This window comes from Drosophila arizonae, chromosome 4 (genome assembly GCF_054131065.1).
Source record: "Drosophila arizonae isolate 15081-1271.41 chromosome 4, UAZ_ARI_1.0, whole genome shotgun sequence".
Lineage (NCBI taxonomy): Eukaryota > Metazoa > Arthropoda > Insecta > Diptera > Drosophilidae > Drosophila > Drosophila arizonae.
The window spans coordinates 9,826,652-9,850,850 of NC_142924.1; the positions used below are offsets into that span (position 1 = coordinate 9,826,652).

Below are 24,199 nucleotides of genomic sequence, written 5' to 3' on the forward strand. Positions count from 1 at the left end.
CTGATTAGAACTAAAAACAAAATGGAGTCTGGCTTTAGTTTGGGGCCTATAAAAGGCGCTGGGGATCCACTGCTTAATTAGTTGCGTTCGCGCGGTCGCTTTGACTAACGGGTTCTAATAGTGAATATGTGCTAAAGTGAAAATAAATTGTGAAGTGTTTAATTGTGCAGTGAATCGACAAGGATTCGCAGGATAGCGGACTGCCAACATTGAATACTTCAATATCAAGGATAAAACGGATTACCAGTGATATATGCAATACAAATAAAAATATATTTTTGCCTGCCATAAAATGGCATCCAAGTACACTTACTTCTTGGCATGGTTGCTAATTCTCAACCAAGTGTGCGCCGAGGAAGGCGATGTAATTATGTCTGATGATGATGATCAAGATATAGAGTGAGTGACAGATTATGAATTGTGTGTAAAATACAATAGAATGAATTAAATTATATAAAACATGTGTATGTTCTAAACATGAAGCTGTTTTTTGATAAAACAGGAAATGCTTAATCTAAAATAAACATAATATAAAAGTGAAATGTTCTTCTAATATATGTCTATATATACTATATACCATATATGTATATATTCTATTCTATATACTATATATATAATATTTAACAATCATCAGAATATATTTCTCAAACTTCGACTTCCGCTTTCGCTACGCAAATTTTGTTCTAAGATAAAATCGTGTTTTGTAATTAAAACTTATTTCGCATTTGAATTTATATGTTATCTAATTAAATGCCTTCGGGTACTGTATTCGCTACTTGATAGTCCCCTGGCTCAGTCGGCACCGGATGTTGATAATAAGGAACGCCAGGAACGTCATTTCAATTTTGGATATCGTAAGGCGCCTGCTGTGAGGTGCGATATATATGAAATTATTGTAGGAATATGTATATGTATATTGATTATCCTTTAGTGCACGCTATACCTACGACTACAATGATGCTCCGCCTGCAAACGTTGACTATGGTGGCAAGCTGTTTCCTATCAAGGGCAGCATTAAGACCGGGAGGTGAGTGTAGAGTTAAATACATTCTATTAGTATATAAAATTTAAAAACTCTAAATGCAGCTCAAACATCCTCAACAATGCGCTTAGCTTATTCGGCATGGGCAAAGGGTAAAATTTGTCAGATTATTTATATAGTTTGTATATCATATATAATGTAATTCCCCAGTGTGAAGGGCAACTTTTATGGAAATGCCGCTCAATCGTTGAGAACGTATGGCAAATGCGCAGAGCTTCCACTGCCACAAAATGTGCTGTCCCAATGCGATGGCAGTGGTAAGTGTCAAGTGTATTGCCCGGATGGTTATACGTTTTCCCAGGACACCAGATCCCTGGATCTTTTTTGCAGCAACGATGGCTGGATAATAGTAAACTCGGAGTTTACTCGAGTGCCGCCTTGTCAGGCTGTGTGCTTGCCGCCATGCGAGAACAATGGCATCTGCCTACAAGCAGGCATATGCCAGTGTCCGGAGAACTATTCAGGCCCGTTATGCCAGCACAAGAAGTCCGTGTGTGCTGCCAAGCCGCCAGTGCCCAAGAATTCCAAGGTGTCCTGCAAAAATAAGTGAGTTGAGTGGGTTATATCAACCATTATATATATTTAATATAGAATTTCCTGTTAGTTTTTGTAATGCTCAATGCATGCGAGGCTTTCAGTTCCCGGACGGCAGCGGCATCGCCAACATTGAATGCCGCAATGGCCAGTGGGTGCATTCCAAAACTGGACTTGCCAAGATGCCAGACTGTGGCCGTAAGTGGACAGCATATTCCGGTTATATAATGTAAGCTGACCTTCTATATCTTCAGCAACCTGCTCGCCGGCCTGCGAGAACGGCGGACAGTGCATCAGCTTCAACATCTGTCAGTGCTCCAAGATGCATCGCGGCTCATATTGCCAATACAGTGAGCATACATCTGGATGACCTTAAATGAATTTGAATACTTATAATTTGTATATCAGGCATTTCTAGTTGCAATGTAACCAATACGCATTTCAATGGCAACTATAAGTGCGCCTACGATACGGAGGAGGCACGCTGCACCTTTAGTTGTCCACAGGTGAAGGGTCTCCAGGTGCAAGGACGCCTCGACATGGAGTATAAGTGCAGTTATAAGGATGGTGTTTATTTGCCTGCGCCATTGCCAAAGTGCATTTTCCGTAAGTCTCCCTTCTACTATAATTAAAGAGAGTTTAATATATTTAATATTATATATAATTGCACAGCTCCTGGATATACCATTAGATCGGGCAGCGTGCAAGTGACGCATATGCAGCAGCCGGGTCGCACATATCATGGCGCCTTTAGCGGGGAAATTACCTCGGAGCTGAGAAGTCAACGGGAGATTCTGTTGGCGTTGCTCGCCAAGTATAAGGATCTGGAACGTCGTAGTGTAAGTGAATCTTAGAAAGGAGCGTGCAGCACTTTATGTTTTGCTTACTGTGCAGGAATGGTGGTCATCGGAGGAAACAGTGTCAACTCTCAGCAGTTATTCCCTGTATATGAGCGGTGAGCTGGATGTGGTCATCGATCAGTCGCCACGGCCAGCAATGTGCACCACCTGGGGTGGCATCAATATAAAAACTTTCGATGGCTTAGTTTTCAAGTACGTACTTATCGATTAGTTCAAGTTCAGTGAATTTAAAAGTGATTAGCCGGATGGCAACGATAAGTACTTGCAATATCGATAGCCTAATCAAATGAGTATATTGCGATAGCTGAGATACCAACATTATTCGCTTGTTTGTTCTTATTGGCGCTCTAATTTCATGTTACGCTTAGAGCACCTTTGTCCTGTTCCCATACGTTGATCTTGGACAAAGTGTCGGGCACTTTTGATGTAACGCTGAAGGCATGTCCCTATGGCTCTGGCTATGGTTGTGCGCACACACTGAAGATTCAATGGCAATCGGTGCTTTATATCCTGGAGAGCTTAAGTGAGTAGTATTTTACAAGAACTCTGATTTGAAATGATTTTCACTTGCTTTATAGATGGCACCATACGCTTGTCCACGCCCAACAAGCAGTTGCCCATACCCGTTCAGGTAATGGGCATGAAGGTGATGCCAGTGGCGCAGCATGTTCAAATTGATCTGGAATCAATCGGGCTCAAGCTCGACTGGGATCATCAACAGTATGTGGCCGTGCATGCAGGTCCTGCCATGTGGGGCAAAGTAGGTGGTCTATGTGGCTCTCTGGACGGTGACTATCGCAACGATTTGATGTCTCGAACTGGCAAGAAGCTGGAGACAGTGAAGGCATTCACCGACACATGGCGTGTGGATGACCACAGTGAAATGTGCCGAGTGGAGAACAGCGCCGAATTGGAATTTGGCATTGAATCCTGTGAGCAGAGCAAGCTCCAGAAGGCAGTCACTATTTGTGAGCGCTTGCTGGCCAACGAGAAGCTGAGCGACTGCATCAAACCTTTCAACTACGATGCACTCATCCGCACCTGCATCGCCGACTATTGCAACTGTGCGAATCGCGAGAGGCCCGAAAGCTGCAATTGCGATGCCGTTGCCATGCTGGCCAAGGAATGCATGTTCAAGGGTATTCAATTAGAGCACGGCTGGCGCAATCTGGAAATATGCCGTGAGTGAAGAGTCTATATACAACATCATATCACATTTACTTATCATTATGCAATATTTCAATAGCCATCAGCTGCGGTTTTGGACGAGTCTATCGCGCCTGTGGGCCGGACGTGGAGCCAACCTGTGAATCAGGTCTGACAGCCGCTGCCCCCACAAAAGACAAGTGCAACGAGGGCTGCTTCTGTCCCGAAGGCACGGTCCAGTACAAGGATGCGTGCATCACTCGGGAGCTGTGTCCCTGTTCGTTGCGTGGCCGTGAGTTCAAGCCCGAGGCAACGGTCAAGAAGAACTGTAATACTTGCACCTGCAAGAACGGGCAATGGAATTGCACAGACGATAAGTGTGGTGCACGCTGCGGTGCTATTGGTGATCCTCATTATCAGACTTTCGATGGCAAGCGATACGATTTCATGGGCAAGTGCTCGTACTATTTGCTGAAGACACCGAACATGTCTGTGGAGGCGGAGAACATTGCCTGCTCCGGTGCCGTATCCGAGGCACTCAGCTATGCGGCGCCCGATGATCCCTCCTGTACCAAGTCGGTAACCGTGCGATTCGTACTACGCGACGGCACCCCAACCACAATCAAACTGGATCAGGGCTTGACGACGGTCGTCAATGACAAGCCCATTGCCAAGTTGCCAAAGATGTTGGGCGCCGGTGAGGTGCTGATAAGACGCGCCAGCTCTACGTTCTTGACCGTGGACTTTGCCGGGGGCATACGCGTCTGGTGGGATGGTGTGTCGCGTGTCTATATTGATGCACCGCCGAGCTGGCGTGGCCAGACGGAAGGTCTGTGCGGCACATTCAATTCCAATACACAGGATGACTTCCTGACACCCGAGGGCGATGTTGAAACGGGTATTGAGGCATTTGCGGACAAGTGGCGCACCAAGGACACCTGCCAGTTCCAGGCGGAGACCCACCAGGGACCGCACCCTTGCACACTAAGCCCAGAGAAGAAGGCGATTGCAGAGAAGCATTGCGACTGGATATTGCAGGACATATTCCAGGAGTGTCACTTCATGGTGGAGCCTGAAAAGTTCTACGAGGACTGTCTTTACGATACTTGCGCCTGCAAGGACGAGCCCGAGAAGTGTTTCTGTCCCATTCTCTCTGCTTACGGTACCGAATGCATGCGACAAGGAGTCAAAACTGGTTGGCGCATGACTGTAAAGGAATGCGGTGAGTATGGCTTAGCTTTGTATATAACATTGGATCTATATCTACTTCGATTTCATTAGCTGTCAAGTGTCCCATGGGTCAGGTGTTTGATGAGTGTGGCGATGGTTGCGCCTTGACTTGTGACGACCTGCCTGGCAAGAACAGCTGCACCCGTGAGTGTGTCGAGGGCTGTCGCTGTCCCCATGGGGAGTACGTCAATGACCAGGGTATCTGTGTGCCCAAGCACAAGTGCCATTGCAGCTTTGATGGCATGATCTTCCGGCCTGGCTACAAAGAAGTGCGTCCAGGTGGCAAATTCCTTGATCTCTGTACCTGTGCGGATGGCGTTTGGGATTGCCAGGATGCTGATCCGGGTGATGATGTCAAGTATCCACCCTCGTCGGAGCTGCGCAGCAAGTGTGTCAAGCAACCATTTGCGGAGTTCACCAAGTGTGCACCCAAAGAGCCGAAAACCTGCAAGAATATGGATAAGTATGTGGCGGACTCTGTAGACTGCTTGCCTGGCTGCGTCTGCATGGAGGGCTATGTCTACGACACATCTCGGCAAGCTTGTGTGCTGCCCACAAACTGTTCTTGCCATCATGCTGGCAAGAGCTATGACGATGGCGACAAGATCAAGGAGGATTGCAATACGTGCGTGTGCCAGGCGGGCAATTGGAAGTGCTCCGACAATGGCTGTGAATCCACTTGCAGCGTGTGGGGCGACTCACATTTCACCACCTATGATGGCCAAGACTTTGACTTCCAGGGCGCTTGCGATTATGTGCTCTCCAAGGGCGTTTTCGAGAATGGCGATGGCTTCAGTATTACCATACAGAATGTGCTGTGTGGTACAATGGGAGTCACATGCTCTAAATCGCTGGAAATTGCATTGACTGGGCGGGCGAAGGAATCATTGCTGCTGAGTAAGGATTCGGCCTACAGCGTAGATCCCAATAAGTCGGCCATTAAAAGTGAGTAACTCGTTGTGCTATCGTTATCGATATAACTGATTCCAAGTATGAAGTATATTTTAATATCGATACATGAATATATGTACTTCTTCCATTTCCATTTTCCAATTAGAACTTCGAGACAGCGTTCATTCCAATGGCCACAACGCGTTCCACATTTACAAATCAGGCGTATTTGTTGTTGTCGAGGTTATTCCTCTCAAACTACAAGTGAAATGGGACGAAGGCACGCGTGTTTATGTCAAATTGGGCAACGAATGGCGCAACAAGGTCAGCGGCTTGTGTGGCAATTACAATGGAAACAGCCAGGATGATATGCAAACGCCATCACTGGGCTTGGAAACAAGTGCCATGCTCTTTGGTCACTCCTGGAAGCTGCAGCCACATTGCGCAGCACCCGTAGCACCAATCGATGCCTGCCGCCAGCATCCAGAACGCGAAACGTGGGCGCAACTTAAGTGCGGCGCCCTGAAATCTGAACTTTTCGAGCTCTGCCATGCGGAAGTGCCACTGGAGCGTTATCTAAAGCGTTGCATTTTCGATACGTGCGCTTGTGATCAGGGCGGCGATTGCGAGTGCCTGTGCACGGCTGTGGCGGCCTATGCGGATGCCTGTGCCCAGAAGGGCATCAATATACGCTGGCGATCCCAACATTTCTGCCGTAGGTCTATGCATCCAATATATAAAATAAAATCTACATTTTAAATATTTGCATCCTTTCAGCCATGCAATGTGATCCACACTGCTCGGAGTACAAGTCCTGTACGCCCGCCTGCGCCGTAGAGACATGCGACAATTTCTTGGACCAGGGCATTGCGGAGCGCATGTGCACGCGTGAAAACTGCGTCGAGGGCTGCCAAATTAAGCCCTGTGAGGATGGCTTCATATACTTGAACGACACCTATAGGCAGTGCGTGCCTAAGGCGGAGTGTAAGCCTGTGTGCATGATGAAGGAGGGCAAGACCTACTATGAGGGAGACGTAACGTTCCAGGATGCCTGTGCCACTTGCCGATGCTCGAAGCGCAAGGAAATCTGTAGCGGCGTTAAGTGCGATGAGCCCCATACACCAGCAACGTCTGCGCCATATATTAAGGGCACCACCGAACCACCGCTAGCCACGCAGAACCAAACGAAATGCGTGCGAGGCTGGACGCGTTGGTTTGACAACGACGCCGATACCACAGAGAAGATTGTGCGGCTTAACGATGAGGAGAAGCTGCCGCGCTACGACCGTCTGGAAAGCATCTATGGCACCTGTCTCAAGAAGTATATGACCAAGGTGGACTGCCGTGTGAAGGGCACTCATGAGCCGCCCGAGCTAATGGATGAGAATGTTGTCTGTAGCCTGGCTGAGGGTTTGCGTTGCATTGGCAAGTGCCATGACTACGAGCTGCGCGCGTTCTGCCAGTGCGATGGCGAGACGGAGCTCACGACACCTAAGCCAATCGAAAAGCCCCAAATCGGCGCCAGCTGCGACGTGGGCGTGGTCGAGTACAAAGAGTATCCCGGCGATTGCCATAAGTTCCTGCACTGCCAGCCCAAAGGCGTCGATGGCGGCTGGGTGTACGTGGAGAAGACGTGCGGCGAGTTCATGATGTTCAATCCCACCATGTTCAATTGCGATCACATTAGCATTGTCCAACAGCTGAAGCCCAGCTGCGACAATCGCAAGCCAGAGCCTGAGCAGGAGCTCATTACGCAGTGTGACGAGGACAAGATCTGGTCAGAGTGCGCCAACCAGTGCGAGAACACTTGCCACTACTACGGCAGCATTCTGCGTAAACGCGGCCTGTGCCAGCACGGCGAGCACTGCAAACCCGGCTGTGTGGATAAACTGCGTCCGGACTGTCCTAAATTGGGCAAGTACTGGCGTGATGAAGACACCTGCGTGCATGCGGACGAGTGCCCGTGCATGGACAACGACGAGCAGTATGTGCAGCCCCACAAGCCCGTCGTGGGTGAGCTGGAGATTTGCCAGTGCATCGACAATGCCTTCACGTGTGTGCCCAATAAGCCGGAGCCAGTGCCAGAGTCAACGATAAGTAAGTGGGCAGACAGCATTGCTTGAACTGCGATCCTAATCAGTGTTTCTTTTCTTTTCTTTTCTGCAGAGCCGTTTGAACCCATTGTGCCCATAGTTCCGATTACTCTGACGCCACCATTGCATTGCGCACCCGAGCGGTAAGATGTGTGATGAGATCTGAGTGTGGCTTTATCTTCTTCATCTTCAATTTTGTAGTCTCATCCCCATGATTGAAAATGGCCCGAATTCATTGCCCGATAGCATCTTCAATGCTAGTTCCCAGCTGGCTCCAGAGCATGCGCCGCACAAAGCGCGTCTGAGCAAGAAGCCGACGACGGACAGCGGCAGCTGGTCACCACAGATCAACGATCAGATGCAGTACTTGGAGCTGAACTTTAAGCATCCGGAGCCCATTTATGGAGTCATCATGGCTGGCAGTCCCGAATTCAACAACTATGTGACACTCTTCAAGGTGGAATTAATTTGTGAACAATTGGAAGGGTTAATATATAATTATATATGTTTTAGATTCTGCACAGTCACGATGGCATCGCCTATAACTATCTGGTCGATGAGACGGACATGCCGCAGTTGTTTAATGGACCATTGGATTCCCGAGAGCCCGTGCAGACGCTCTTTAAGATACCCATTGAGGCGAGCTCACTGAGAATTTATCCACTCAAGTGGCATGGATCGATTGCAATGCGTGTCGAGCTGTTGATTTGTGGTGAGCTGCCAGTTGTCACTCTGCCACCGCCCACATTGCCCACAAGCACAGAGCGTCCGTCCATGCATTACGAGCTGGAGTGTGTCGATGAAATGGGCGTGGATAAGGGTGAGATGCATGAGCAACAGATACAGGCGAGCAGCTTGTGGCAGCTGCACCAAGCGGCTAGGAAACCACGTCTACTTGACCTGCTCAAGCTGTCCACACCCCAGGCATGGCGTCCGCTTGCCAATACGCCCAATGAGTTTATCGAATTTGATTTCCTGGAGCCGCGCAATGTATCCGGTTTTATTACCAAGGGCGGCTCCGATGGCTGGGTGACTGGCTATAAGGTTATGTTCTCAAAGAATAAACCCACTTGGAACACGGTGCTGGCACCCAACGGACAGCCACGTATATTCGAGGCAAATGTGGATGAGCAGACGCCGCGTACCCATCACTTTAAGAAGCCAATCCTGGCGCAGTATCTGAAGATTGTGCCCGCCAAGTGGGAGCGCAACATAAACATGCGCGTCGAGCCCCTGGGTTGCTTTAAGCCATATCGTGAGTCGTTGGAAAGCTTCAGCAGGAAAATTCAATTGATTTGATATTTTTTTTTTATCTATAGCTGTGGTGAAGGAGGAGAAATACGAGGAAAAAGTGGAGCCCACCAAGTGCAATGTGTGCGAAGGAATCACCAGCTCCAGCCCCGATGCCAAGAAGTGCCAATGCAGTGACCAGCTTTACTGGGACGGCAACAAGTGTGTGCAGCGCAATCTCTGCCCTTGTGTGGAGAACTATGTCAGCTATCCGATCGGCAGCAAGTTCGAGAATGCCGCCTGTGAGGAGTGTGTCTGCGTTTTGGGTGGACGCCACAATTGCAAGCCCAAGAAGTGTGCTCCGTGCGAAGAGCGTCATCTGCGTCCGGTCATAACCAGCGACTGCTTCTGCAAGTGCGAGCCATGTCCCAAGCACCAGCGTCTGTGCCCCTCCAGCGGTGACTGCATACCGGAGGTTCTGTGGTGTAATGGCGTGCAGGATTGCGCGGACGATGAAGATGCCAGCTGTCGCGACTCATTCACTGTAGAGCCCGACATTAAGCGTGAGAAGAATGAAAGTGAGTGGACGTCCGATGTTTGGGGATTACACATATGTAATTCGTGAATTTTTTGTATTTCAGCCACGGTTATCACCTGCCCTGCGCCCGTTTGTCCACCCCAAATGAAGATCAAAATTATTGAGAAGAAGGCACGCAAGATGTCCAAGATCTTCACATTCCACAAACAAGTGTCCATTGTGGATGACGGCGTCAGCATAACGAAAACCAAGTTTATTTCCTCAAACGAGAAAATTTTGGCCATGCCCGGCAGCGAGCTGAACTACCAGGAAGAGGAGGAGTGCAGTGAGTTCACCTGTGTGCCGATACCCACCAAGGAGGTGAACAAAAACGAGACAATCACCTGCGTGGAGCCCAAGTGCCCGGAGAAATACGATGTCGAGCTAGACCTGAGCACCGCCAAGGCGGGCGACTGCCTCCGATATACGTGCGTGCTGCGACCCAATAAGGATGATGTGTGCGAGATTAGCGGCAAGAGCTTCACCACCTTCGATGGCACCATGTTCAAATATAGCCCGTGCAGTCATATACTAGCCAGAGACATACACAACGGCAGCTGGACCATATCGGGTAGAGATCTGATCATAATAACTAGATTAGGCAATTATTTATAGTTTTTGTCCTTTGCAGTTCATCAGCAGTGCAGCGATGAGACGCGCAAAGTGTGCCATAAAGTGGTCAGCATTCAGGATCTGCAGGCTGGCAACGAGCTAGTGCTGTTGCCACATCTCAAGGTGAAATTCAATGGCTTCGAGTTCACCGTGGATCAGCTCATCAAATCGCCCATTTGCAAGGCCTCGTTCGTGGTCTCGCAGCCGGGCAAGACGTTGCTCGCCGTGTCCACCAAATATGGCTTCTGGGTGCAATTGGATGACATTGGCATACTCAAGGTGGGCATCTCCTCCAAATTTCTACGCACTGTGGACGGCCTGTGTGGCTACTACAATGGCATTCCACGGGACGACAAGCGCACGCCCGATGGTCAAGTCTTGGCCAACACGGAGAAGTTCGGTAAGAGTTGGTACGACAAACGCATTCCTCTGGATCAATGTGGCGATCAGAAGTGCACCAGGCAACTGCAGGCCAAGGCGTTACAGCTATGTAACATCATCAAGTATGTCTTCCCTTAGACTTCCTTAGATTCTCTCTAGCTAATCCCTTTCATCTTGATCTGCAGCCATCCCACCTTCGCCAAGTGCCACAAGGCTGTCAACTATAAGCAGTTCTCCAACAACTACTGCCTGGAGGCAGCCTGCGATTGCTTGCTGGCAAATAATGGAGATGCCTCGGCATGCAAGTGCAACATACTCGAGAGCTTCGTGAAGAAGTGCCTCAGTGTCAATCCACTGGTGCAGCTAAACACCTGGCGAGCGGTGCATCAGTGCGAGATTAGCTGTCCGGCTCCCTTGGTGCACACCGATTGCTATAAGCGACGCTGTGAGCCTTCCTGCGACAATTTGCATGGCGATGACTGTCCTGTGCTGCCGGATGTCTGCTTCCCGGGCTGTTATTGTCCCGAGGGCACCGTTCGCAATGGCCCCAAGTGTGTGCCCATCGCCGACTGCAAGGACTGTGTGTGCAAGGCATTGGGCAACTCCAAGTACCTGACCTATGATCGCAAGAGCTTCAGTTTCAATGGCAACTGCACCTATCTGCTGTCCCGGGATGTGGTGCTGCCAGGTGTGCACACGTTCCAGGTGTACGTCAGCATGGATGATTGCAAGAAGCTTGGCCAAGTCAGCGCCATGGAAGGTGCCAGCTGTCCCAAGTCGCTGCATGTGCTCAACGGCGACCATGTGATTCATGTGCAGCGTGTGCCGAGTCAACCAAAGGCACTGCAAGTGCTGGTGGATGGCTTCGAGGTGAAGAAGATGCCATACAAAGACAGCTGGATAACGTTGCGCCAAGTGGTGGGCAAGGAACTGGTGCTCTCTCTGCCCGAATCGCATGTAGAGCTGACAGCCTCATTCGAGAACCTGATCTTCACGCTCGGTGTGCCCGGCATCAAGTATGGCAGCAAGATGGAGGGACTTTGCGGTGATTGCAATGAAGACGCCAGCAATGACTTGAAGCCAAATCCGGCCAAGAAGAAGCCTGGCATGGATGCTATACAGACCTGGCAGGCCGATGAGCCCAAATTGGGCTTAACCAATGACCAGGAGTGCTTGAGTGAGGATGTGCCCAAGGAGCACTGCATACCATTGCCGCCAGAAAAGGATCCCTGCCTGCAGTTCTACAACGAGAAGCTGTTCGGCAAGTGTCCGCTCGTTGTGGACCCCATTGGCTATGTGTCGGCCTGTCAGCAGGATATCTGCAAGCCGGGCAACACCCAGCAAGGCGTCTGCTTATCCCTGGCCGCCTATGCAAAGGAGTGCAACAGCAAGGGCATCTGCACGGACTGGCGCCGTCCAGAGCTTTGTCCGTTCGAGTGTCCCAGCGACATGGTCTACGAACCCTGCGGCTGTGCCAAGAACTGCGATACGGTCAAGGCCATGACCGACTACGATGCGGTTAACATAAAGACCGATACGGTGTTCCACACGGTGAGCAGCGATGATATGTGCCTCAGCTCGGAGCGCTTTGAGGGTTGCTTCTGCCCGGCTGGGCAGGTTATGGATGACGGCAAATGCATTCCAGAGGCGGCGTGCACCAAATGCGATGATGGTGAGCACCTGCCGGGCGATAAATGGAAGCAGGACAAGTGCACCGATTGCCAGTGTGATGCCAGGGGCAAGAGCTCGTGCGTGGAGAAGAAGTGTCAAGTGGAGGAGAACATATGCGCCGAGGGCTACAAGCCACAGACCATAGTCAGCGCCGAGGAGTGCTGTCCACGCTATCGCTGCGTGCCGGAGCCCAAGGAATCGCAAAAGCTCTGCCTGGCTCCACTGATGCCTGTGTGTGGACCAGGTCAATTTAAGAAGCAGAAAAACGATGTCAACGGCTGTCCACAGTACATTTGCGGTAAGCTTTGGCTCTTGAATTTTATATTATTAAATTACTGAATGGAATTTCTATAGAATGCAAGCCCAAGGAGGATTGTGATCCACTTGAGCCACCGCGCCAGCTGTTGCCTGGCGAGCAGCTCGTCAAGATCGATGAAGGCTGTTGTCCCACACAGAAGATTGTCTGTAAGCCGGATCAGTGCCCGCCTGCCCCAGTCAACTGCCAGCAACGCTTCTACGAGGTCAGCACACAGAAGACAGAAGGCGCCTGCTGTGCCACACATAAATGCGGTACGCATGACAAATCTAATTGGATCTAATAGGACTTAATTAATTACTTCGATTCTGTGCCCGCAGTGCCGCCCAAGCATTTGTGCATTGTGCAATATGAGGTGGACGAGTCGAGCAGTTTCACCAAGCAAATCGGTGACAAGTGGCAGCATGCCAAGGATGTCTGCAAGCAGGAGCAGTGCGCCTATGGACCCGATGGCATTGCTCAGGTTATCAGCACGTTGCAACAATGCTCAACGGATTGCCCGGCTGGCTATAGCTATCAGAAGCTGGACAAGAGCAAATGCTGCGGCGAATGCGTGCAGACGTCCTGTGTGTTCGAGAACAGACTGTATGATGTTAATGCTGTATGGAGCTCACCCGACAATTGTACACACTATGTATGCCTGAAGAAGGATAAAATGCTAATGGTCAGTTCCTCTATCGAGGTCTGCCCAGACGTCAGTCGCTGTCCAGAGCATTTGCAGTTTGTGGAGGGCTGCTGTAAGCTCTGTAAATCTGAGCCAATCATTGAGAATCTATGTAAGTGGAGCAGAATAATCCGTGTAATGCTATTTGTTAATTTCGATTATATTCCATTGCAGCCAACTGTTTGCCAGTTTCTTTGGCCGAGCCGCTGACGAAGGAGTTGCTAAAGTATACCAAGCCTGGTCATGGCGTCTGTGTGAATGCGGAGCCCATCAAGGGCTTCACGGATTGCGAGGGCGCCTGCAGCTCGGGCTCCAAATATAACAAACTAACGGATGTGCATGAGAAGTTCTGCACCTGTTGCACCATCAAATCCTACGAATCGATCTCAATCAAAATGGTCTGCGAAGATGGTTTTACATTCAATCAGCGCGTAAGTTTCATAATATTTATTCTATTTTGTTTAGTACTAAAAGATTCATTTTTAATTGACAGCATGAGGTGCCATCGAATTGTGGTTGCTCGCCGTGCGCTGAGTTCTCAGAGAGCGTAATAGATATGCGAATGGCTGAGACGAAGCAAAAGCCACTGTCATTGTTGCAGTTTATTGGCCATTGAGGTTGTAGTTGCTCCGCTATCCTAGTTTGTCATAATAAATGCATTTACTATAACTAAAAATAAAAGAATATTCCAAAATTCCAATTTGCCGTATGACTTCCAATTGGAAACGTTCTTAAGCTTTGATCGTTCACGAGAGCTGTGTCAGTTCATACTATCGATATGTTTAAGTGCCGATATAAATGTTGATCAGTTCATCTCTATTAACAATGAGAGTACAGTGAAAATTTCATAATGTGCAATTGCCATGCCACATTCAACGAGTTCAGCTTAACTCAATTTATTGCGGCGCCTAGAGCAGCGCCAATATTTGTCCATGGCACGCAACAGACCAACGGCGGGCAGTCATTATTTTTGCTACTGGCAAGTCTGGCAGCCATTAAAAAAAGAATGTTGTGGCACCTTTTGATAATGCAGTCGACATTGCCGTTGAGCTGTTTATGAAAACTTTGCGGCTTTCAGACTCGGACTCAACTTCACTACATTTGCATTTCAATAATTAATTGTTATTGTTGGCTGTGCGCACTCCGTGTTTGTTTTTCACATGTGCAGCAACTACATGCATGGACTTCCCTTCGAGTAGACAGCGCAAGGCTATAAAAATGCGTGCCAGCAACAACGTAAGTAGATACGTAAGCACGTGCACACAAGCATACATACATACGTACGTAATAACAAAGACGTTGACTTTTCTGTGGCGGACGTTAATTTATTTACTGCTGCGCTTGGCAAATGGCACTGTCCCCTCGCGCTCTTACTCTCTCGCGCTACTCATATACAGACACACACACACGCACACATAGCTGTCCCTCTCCACAAAGAACCGCAAGCAATGCGCGCTCTGCACTTTTGCACATTCATTGCGTTTTATTTATTGTATGATTCAACAATTTACGTAAGTTAGCGACGCGAATATGAAATTATCCTTTTGTGTGGCGAGCTCAGCGAAACTCGCCCCCAAGGAAGTTGACAATAAAAACACGTACACACGCCTATTATGACAGGCTTAAGGCATTTTCTTTTTCTTTTTTTTTTTTTTATAAATGCAATGCCAAAGTACCTGGCTAAGTTATTGTTCCGGCCCCCTTTCGTTATATTTGTGCATGTTTAATATGGCCCGTGGCTGGGCTTATAAAGTATTCAATATGGCGGCGCAAATCTTAAAGAGAGGTAAGTTTTCTAATTTGTCATTGGCATCAATTAGATTCTAAATTCAGCAGCAGGACGGGATATACCTATACAACGACAATTTATATATGTAAGTGTGTGCACATATATTAGCTGGGCGTTGGGTCACACAAATTGAGGAAATAACCAATTAGACAGCTGACACGCACACACACACACATCCATGTACATTGGAGTATTTATATTTCTCTCTCTCCCTCTCTGTGCAAAACTCTCATTGGAATATATATTGAAATTTAATGGAGCATATGCTGCATGCCGGCAAAAAAAAATCATCATATTTTGTGCATATTGTGTAAGAGAGTGTAGTCTATATAATTGCCCAGAAGTAATCTCAAGCAGGAAATGAACAGTGAAATGGCTAGCGATACGAAACACACACACACACGCACACATAGACATATGCCAGCACAGGCGGTAAACGGTAAACACTTTTTACACACACACATACATGCATAGACACATCAAAAATTATTTTTACTCAGCTATTGCCAAATCGATATGCAATTTTCCTAAATATTGTACTTATTGGTAAAATGTATATATGTATGTATGGTATATGTCTTTACATCTGTACGGCCGCTTAAAAATCTAAAATGCAAAAATCGTTTATTTGCTCAAGAGCCGTTAAAATGTACAAACTGCAAGGCGATGGCCAAATGTCTCGATATATGTGTGTGTGTGTGAGTGTGTGTGCTTGGGCTGATTCGTTCGGCCGCTGCAAAAAGTCAAACATGGCCATTTGTTGCAGGTTTCAATTTCAGTTGATTGCATACAGAGAAAGAAGCAGAGAGTGAGAGAGAGAGAGAGGAAGAGTGGGGAGTGAGAGAGTAGCAACTAGCTTGCTACCTTCAATGCCATTGACGAAGAAACTGTTGTAGATATTTGGACGTGCAGTCGAGCGCAAAAAAGCAACAGAGACATCGACGACAGACGGTCCGACCAGAGTCAGCGCGACTGTGCATAGAGACATATGTAGAGCTCACACATACACACACACACACACACACACAGATGTAAAACATACAAAAATTATAAGGATATACGCTACGTGCAGTCAATAAATAAAACAGTTCCAGTAGCAGTCCTTGCCAGGCAGCAACTACCAAGCACATATGCCCTACCAAAAGAAACACGTTCGATTTAATACAAATGCGCTTAGGTGTAGCCGGGTGAGGCGCCAGAGGTGCGCGTATGGCGAGGGGGTGGGGGCGGCTGCTGGGTGGGATTTATGCCAAGCGACGTTTTAAGTCTTCGTCGCAGCAACAGCTGCTGTTGCTTCTGCTGCTGCTTCGGCTTCCTTTGATGGTGGCACAGCTGCGCTTACGAATGCGCTCCATAAAGTCATTGCATTGCATTTGCCTGGTTAGCAATTTGTAATAATTTTCCTTCTATGATGGTTATCTAATTTTGTATGCTCAAATAAATATGTTTTTTAGTTTCCACTGCTGACTGCGCATAATTTTGTATGTAACCTGTTCGATTGGCCTACCTGCACAGCAAGCATTAAATCAAACATAAAACCTAAATTTCCGATTAGTTTTTCTAATGCAATTGCAATTGTAATTCTAACTCATTTATCATATTTCCAATCAGAGTTATGTGCAATTTTTGAGGTTAACTAAATAAAGTCTTTGCATAGTTTCGAGAGTCGACTGGGGCTAAGACCGGCATTGTCCCCATTTCAACCCTGTGGCATGTCTATAAATTGTGATTTTACATTCCGAAAACTCGAGCTACAACTTTGGCTACAAAATGGCAATACAGTTAGCTTGATAAACAAAAACTCGTTGCATACCTTTTTCTACCATGGCCAAAAGTGCAAATATCTGAACAATGCAAGCTGATATGCTGACTACTGATTGCTGCAGTTGCTGGTTTTGCTATTTTTGAACTTAAGAAACTCACAGAGAGGTGTTGATTGTGTGTGTGTGTGTGTGGGGGGCACATTAAGTTTGGCATTAAATTCAAAATACGTGGAAAATGCGTATGGGAAATGCAACAGCTGCATATTGTTTGATAAATAAATAGCACAAATACATACAGACGCGTCTTCCACTTGCATACGCTTATATACATAGCGCATACATAGTCAAATACATTTGCACGCACACACACACACACACACACACACACACACACACACTCGCAGACAGACTCGCATACATATTGCCATTACCCAACGCAATGATTTTTCGACACAAGCTGTTGTCAGTGATATATGTGGGAGAGTCTATCTGGCAGGCGCACATGTGTGTGTGTCTGTGTGTGTGCGAGTGTGAGAGAGCGTGTGCTTGACTGTTTGCCAGTGTTGCTATCAAGCTGCCTCTCACCTTTGGCGTTGCATTTGCACTTTAACATTTAAAGTTGCTTTTGTGTAGCGATGCGGCTGATTAGAGAGAAAAGGATGCAAAATTTTTTGCAACTGTCTGCGAAAGATAATTTAAATAACAAACTCTCACGCGCACGCATCGAGACTCACACACAGGCGCACTCGCACACATACACAATGGCCACAAATTGTTACGACAGTGATAAATAAATGTTAACAATGTGCAAATTGTTTAAATTTGCCGCAGCAACAACACCAAACAGCAACAACAATGCGAGCAGAGTTTGTAACAAATGCAAATGCACATTTACAACCACAATTACAATTGCATTATCACACACGCATTTACTCACGCACACCCACACACATGCACACATGCACAGATGCATGCATGCCAGCATGCGGCTTTTGTGCTACACACACTCACATAAACATACACACGCATAGTCAAGCACAATTTGACACTCACATTCTCACACACACGCACACACATACAGACATGTGAAAAAAGTTACACGTTAAGTTTTACTGGCTGCAGCTTATATCCTACATTCAAGACTGAGAGAGAGAGAGGGACAGAGAGTGCGATGATTATAATTTGTTAGTTTTAATTCAAAAATGAGTTTATTTATATTACAATTAAGTAATTTTTTTGCAGTTTTCAATATTGTTATAAATAATATTTGAATATTTATGTTTATTTCCTAGGGTATACAATTGTCGACTCACTAAACTTAATCACGCTTTCTTGTTCGCATTGTTGTTGTTGCTGCGGCTGTTGTGAGAGTTATTATTATGGTTGTTGTTTGTTGTTGTTGTTGTTGTTGTTGCTATTTAAGACTGGTTTGTTGTTGCTGCTGCTGCTCTTGCAGCCTCAAATGCGAAATAACGAAAAACTTTGCCTGGCAAATTTGCTTTAAGCAGTTATTGTGTTAAATATTTAAAGTACTTTGACAAAATCGAGTTATGACTTGTTAAATAACTAAGATATAAATTGATTTAAGCCAAATTTACATAGCATCAATAAGTTTTTCTATTTGGCTTCAAGAAAATGCTTTAGCTCTTTGTCTCTCTTTTGGGGCTTTAAGCTTAAGCCTAAACTCTCTTTATAGCGTCTTGTAGCTGTTGCACATTTTAAACGGATTTTCGTGTTTGGCTAATGCCACGAATTATGTCGTCATAATGACGAACACTCCCAGCCCTCATTTAATTTGCGGTCGTAGGCATTGTGGCTAGGCCTTGACAGATGAATGTGCCTTAAATTAGTGGAAGGCATTTTCGATACCCTACAAATGATTTTATATTTAAGCAGAAAAATTCTAGAAAAAATTTAATAGTTATTAAAATTAATTTTATGCTTTTTATTATTATGATTTCATTCTTAGGCTACTTATTATAAATACTCGGAACTAAAATAGGAATAAATCAAAAGGCTAAACAATCAGAAAAAATGCTGGGGATTGCAGATGACAGAGTTCAGAAGTAAGTCAATAATAGCTTGACTATTATTCTGTATTTAGTTATATATATATAGAGAGCTGATATCTGGTAATATATATTAGAGTACCTCCTAGTCCTGCACACTCAACTCGTGCTCGTTTACTTTGTTTTGTTTGGATGTTGTTGTGCATTTAAATGGCGGTCGCACTTTTGGTGACGCTAATGCGGCGCTCATTTGTCGCATTTATAACACCGCTTACCCCATCAGCACCAACACGAGTAGCAGCAACACCAGCACTAGCACCAGCCCAGCTCACTCCACCACCCCCTGGAACCGCAGGGCCTTCTGCCTCGCTTCACATATGGCACTTGGGCCGGGGCTCAGCAGGACTTTTTGGCAGCTTACTGGCCGTCGCAGTTGCAGAGGCGCTCAGTGTTTATGTTTTGGCAAACTTTTTGTTTGGTGCCAACTACAATAATTTCGTTGCATAATATCCTTTGACAGGATACACTTTCGCTAAGCCTCAAGGAGCGCACAGCACGCTGGCAAACGTCATCAAACAACATTAAATTGTTTTTGGCACTCGCTCCACAGTCGCCCCGTTCATTTTTTGTTTCTTCTCTCTCAACCGCCTTGCCAAGTAGTCGAAATCGAGTCGAGACGCGGAGTGAAGCTCATGCATTCACATATTATTTGCCCATTTGTATGCTCTAGGTATTTGCTAGTATAAAAACTAGGGTATATTGTTAATGCAATTGCGAATGGTTTCACTTTTTTTACAGTTGGAGCTAGCTCTGGGTCCGATCCATATCTGATGGGATTATAAATGATATGATAGATGGTGGCTGGTTGATGTTGAAATTGCTCTGGATCGGAGTAAAATGTAATGTTTGTATGATGACAGATGATAGATGATAGATAATGAATAATAGATGATAGATGATATGTAATACTAGATGATAGATAATAACTGAATAGATGACATTCGATACAATATAGGTATGAGATTTGATAGTTGATGATAGAAGAGAAATAATAGAGAGGAGGTGATAGACAGTAGATATTAGATAGATGATAAGGGATCTATTACAGATTCATGAGGAGAGGTGACAGATAATGACAGATAGTAATAACATACAGATGATAGAGTATAGGTGTTAGATAACAGATAATATTGATAGATAATATCATCTGCCCATATCATCTGCACGTTTATCTTCTGCCATATGCCTTGGCTTTTTACAGGGTACCTGTTGTTGCATTCGTGCTTTGCTTTCTTTCGCTGTTTCGCTATTGTTTTGTTTGGCTCTGACGCTGCCCAATAAACAACATTTATGCATGTTTACAATTTAATATGTTGCGCGCACATGTGTAAAAAACAATTTGTGCCTGCTTGGCACAGCCTGGCGGGTTCTGTGGCTGTCTGTCTGGCTGTCTGTTTGGCTGGCTGCCTGGCTGGCGGGCATAGCAAAAAGCAGCGGCCATGAGGTCCTGGCGCTGGATAATAGCTTTGGCGGCTGCTAAAATTGTTGCTTATTGTTGGAAGTGCGCCAGGCGTGTTTCTTGCTGTTGCTGCCATTGTTCCGGTTGCTCTGCTGCTGCTGCTGCTGTTGCTGGTGCTGCTTCTGTTTCTTCCTTTTGTTGTTGCTGCTGTTGGATTGGCCGCAATTGCAAGCCGCTTGCGGCAAGGACATGCGGCCAGCACATTGGCATCGCGTGCGTGTTTATCATTTTAATGAAGCAGCCGCCTCGCAACTGCCCCGCCGCTGCCTCATGGCGCGCCAGCACATAATGCGTGCGTTACGTTTCTTTATCATTTAATGAGCCGTAATCAGTTTTAATTACCCACGAATGCAAGCCGGGCAGTGTCCTTAAAGACTGTTGGTTGCTTAAAGTGCCTGCAACATGGCTGAGTAATGCTCGCTCTCTCTCGCTCTCTCTGTTTTTCTCTTTTTGGCAGTCTCTCTTTGTGTGTGCAAACGTGCGTTTATAATGGATTTATCTGTGTTTGCCTTTATTCGCACTCCAGCAAAAGGATATTCAGCGGGCAAGTGTATATATATATATATAGTCCTGGCTGTCGCTTCATAAGCCAGCGTGCTTTGCATAATAAAAAATAAACTTTTGCTTGCCATTTGCCTTCACTCTCAGATCTATTGCAACTTGCCACAAACTTAATATGCATTTGTCTGTAGTCATTCTCTCTCTCTCTCTCTCTCTCTCTTTCTCTCTGTCTGTCTCGCTCCTGAATAGGCGTTGTCTCAAGTATTTCCTTCCATTTGGCTTAATTTGCTGCAAAAACTTGCTTATGCAAACTGCTTTAAATTGGCTTTCTTCAACTTCCACATTTCATTTGCCATTTAATTACGTTAATTGCTATTTGGACATTTGTAATTGATTAACAGCCATACAGCCACTAAGCCAATGAAGAAACCGATTTTCAATAATGCATTCGTTTCACAAAATTCCCCAAAGAGCTGGCAAGTTTATATTGATTGAGTGCTTGAATTATCGCCAAATAAATCTAATTATAAGAATATATTTAATTTCACGGCATTTATGAGTCTTTGTGCCTGCTGGGGAAAAGTCTTAAAATGAAATGCAATTGAAATGAATACATATTTCATTTCCAATTTTAATGAACTAATTATTTATATTTATCAAGAAATCTTGAGCATAGTCAAATAAATAATTTACTTTGACAGCCTGACAAGTCTCAAATTGTTCGCTCATTTTGCAGAAATAAATCAAATTTGCTTATCAGTGGGCCAAGGCTCCACCTGAAATATTTTTGTGGGGTTATATTTGAGCCGAGTTGTAGATAATATTGACAAATGTCTTGGGCTAATTAATTACCAGGTAGCAGCTGAGCAACGTCTCTGGGGTCTAGACTGGGCCTCGGCATTTAACTTAAGCGCAACTTTTGACATTGAGAGCAACGGGGAGAGAGAGGTGCCGGGGGCGAGCTGTGCCTGTAGCTGTAGTTGAACTGCCTCCTTTGGGGCCGTTGCGGCTGCTGTTTTTGGGATCGGAGGTTTGGGGTTTTGGGGATTTTGGGGCGGCGGCATTTGCGCTTAACTAAGCTGCTGGTAAATAATTCATTAATTTTCGCTTATGATTGTAATCCGCTTGTGCACGGACCACGAGCAAGGCGAAGCTGACGGCGACGTTGCTGAAATCCTTTTGCTATTTGCACAAGCGCACGAAACTTTAGTTAAACATAGCGGCAACGCCCTCGGCTCCTTCAGAACGGGTGCAGGGTATACCAACGGGGAATACACTCTCTCGCTATATGTGTTTGTGTGTGTGTGGGTGTGTGTCAAGCTTGGCGCGGTTGGCTGACTGGCGGCTCTGTGATTCGGGCTCCTGGAATTGTGCAAACATTTACAATTTCAAATTTCGACTATTGTTTGCTTTGCCTGCTGCTCACCCACGCTCTCTATCTATGTGTATGTGTGTGTATGGGGCACAAGTTTTGCTTTAAGTCAAAAAGTCTGAGCTGCAAAATACAAACTAAGCAGGCGCAGCTTAGTCTGTCTGTGTGTGTGTCGGTGTGTGTGCACGTGTGTGTGGCATTCAAGGTCAAAACTTTGGTTAAACTTTTAAGCCTAAGCGGCTAAACAAATATGTCTAGCATACACACGGGCCCACCCGTGACAACATGCTGCAGGACAACTGGCGGCTGCCCCATGTGGGCGCACACACACCCACACACGCACACATTTACACACATGCATATATATGTGCCCAAAAAAGAGTTGTATGTGCAAGTGTTAAGCACGGCTTATATATGTGTTATATACATAGCATATTCTGAACATTAATTCCTGCTCATATATTTATGTTTGATCTCATAACATTTGTTTTATGCTTTTAATATTTATTTAAATTTTTAAATTTAAATCATATGGTTTTTCAAGCAATTCTTATAAAAAACTTACGGTAAGTAAAGCTCAAAGGGCTCGAATAATTAATCAAAATTTCCATTTCAATGCAACTTTCATTTACCTGCAGCTTAAAATATTAATTTACTCTCGATGAATTCTTTTCAATTTGCTGCATGAATTGCACTCGATGTAAATGAAAATATCGCTCGATAAGGAAAGCGCATTAAGATTTTGCACTCAGTAATTGAAAACGCGCATTCGTTGTCGTTGTTGTTTTTTTTGTTCTTTTGTAATTTTGTTCTGCCTCCATTTATTTCCTGTAAGCGACACATGTGCCTTTTTTTCGGCGGATGTGGGGCTGATGGGCCACAAACATTTTTGGCAGCCACGCCCACGGTCCACCAAAACAACAGAAACAAAACAAGAACATAAAGTGCAAAAAAATAGTAAACGTAAAACCAAACAAAAGCGCAGACGATCGTCTGCTACTCCTGCTGCTGCTGCTGCTACTCCTGCTGCTGTTGTTGTTGTTGTTGTGGCTGTGCGGCATATTTGCATTTGTTTTAATGCCAGGCCGCTTAGGACAGGGTTCGAACTGCTGCTTGGACGAGAACAAGTTGAACTCGTTGCCTGTTAAGCCTAAAATCGACATGCAACCTACTGGCCCCGGGGTGTGGTCGACGCCCACATGGCCATCATTTCACTCGCTCCACAGCTCCGCAACTGCACTCCATCCAAACGTGCACAACGTGATGCGACCATACAACGGCTGCTGCTGTGCGGCTGCATCGGCGTTAAACTTGGCACTTGGCCAACGGAATTTGCTGGCATAAAGTACAAAATATTCCAACTGCCTCCTGCTGCTGCTGTTGCTGCTGCTGCCGTTTCTCTTGTTGTTGTTGTTGTTGTTGCTCGTGCCCAGCTTTTGATGCTGCTCAGTTTGCTAGGCTTGGGCACAATTTGAGGCTTATTTCTGTATGGCTGACACTCGGCGCAAAAATTTGTCGTAAGTGCAATTCGTTGTGGCGTCGGCCTTGTTCATTGGTATCAACTCAATTGCAATTGTTTTGCGCCTCAAGTTATGCTATATATTTTTGCTTTAAAGCTTTTGCCCACGCACACTGTCAATGACACTTGAGCGCGGCTTGGAGCTCGAATCCCAAGCATTCCCGTTTGCAATTTTTAGTGAATTTCGCTAGGAATATAATGAAGTATATATGACTCTTCCCTAGTGGATCTTCATGATATATGTATGATTCCTGAATTTCGACCAGTTTGCGCACTTCTCTCTTATAAAGCGATTTGTTGGCGTTATCGATTTTTGGAACGCCTTTTCGCGCCACTTGTAAGGCAACATTATAATATGCAAAGTAATGTCATAATTAAGGATTTATATGAAAAAGTTGCGCCATAACACACTCTAAGCACTTGCAACTTGAACTCTGACAATTTTGAACTTGTCTCCCCCACACACACAAACACTTATAG

At 46.0% G+C, this 24,199-nt stretch overlaps 1 protein-coding gene across 1 annotated transcript; it reads left to right on the top strand.

The window, feature by feature from the left end:
- The first annotated feature begins 258 nt into the window (after positions 1-258).
- Hml (hemolectin) lies at positions 259-13,947 on the top strand. The gene is made up of 27 exons (XM_018007561.2): positions 259-399; positions 784-873; positions 932-1,027; positions 1,087-1,134; positions 1,193-1,588; positions 1,647-1,774; positions 1,831-1,926; positions 1,985-2,182; positions 2,249-2,415; positions 2,471-2,628; positions 2,805-2,959; positions 3,015-3,617; positions 3,683-4,804; positions 4,864-5,757; positions 5,870-6,418; positions 6,481-7,800; positions 7,870-7,939; positions 7,998-8,253; positions 8,310-9,051; positions 9,116-9,604; positions 9,668-10,174; positions 10,235-10,718; positions 10,782-12,565; positions 12,622-12,837; positions 12,904-13,359; positions 13,422-13,678; positions 13,741-13,947. Exons 1-27 carry the CDS (start codon positions 293-295, stop codon positions 13,861-13,863), a joined length of 11,511 nt encoding a protein of 3,836 aa, XP_017863050.1. The 5' UTR covers positions 259-292; the 3' UTR covers positions 13,864-13,947.
- Positions 13,948-24,199: the final 10,252 nt, after the last annotated feature.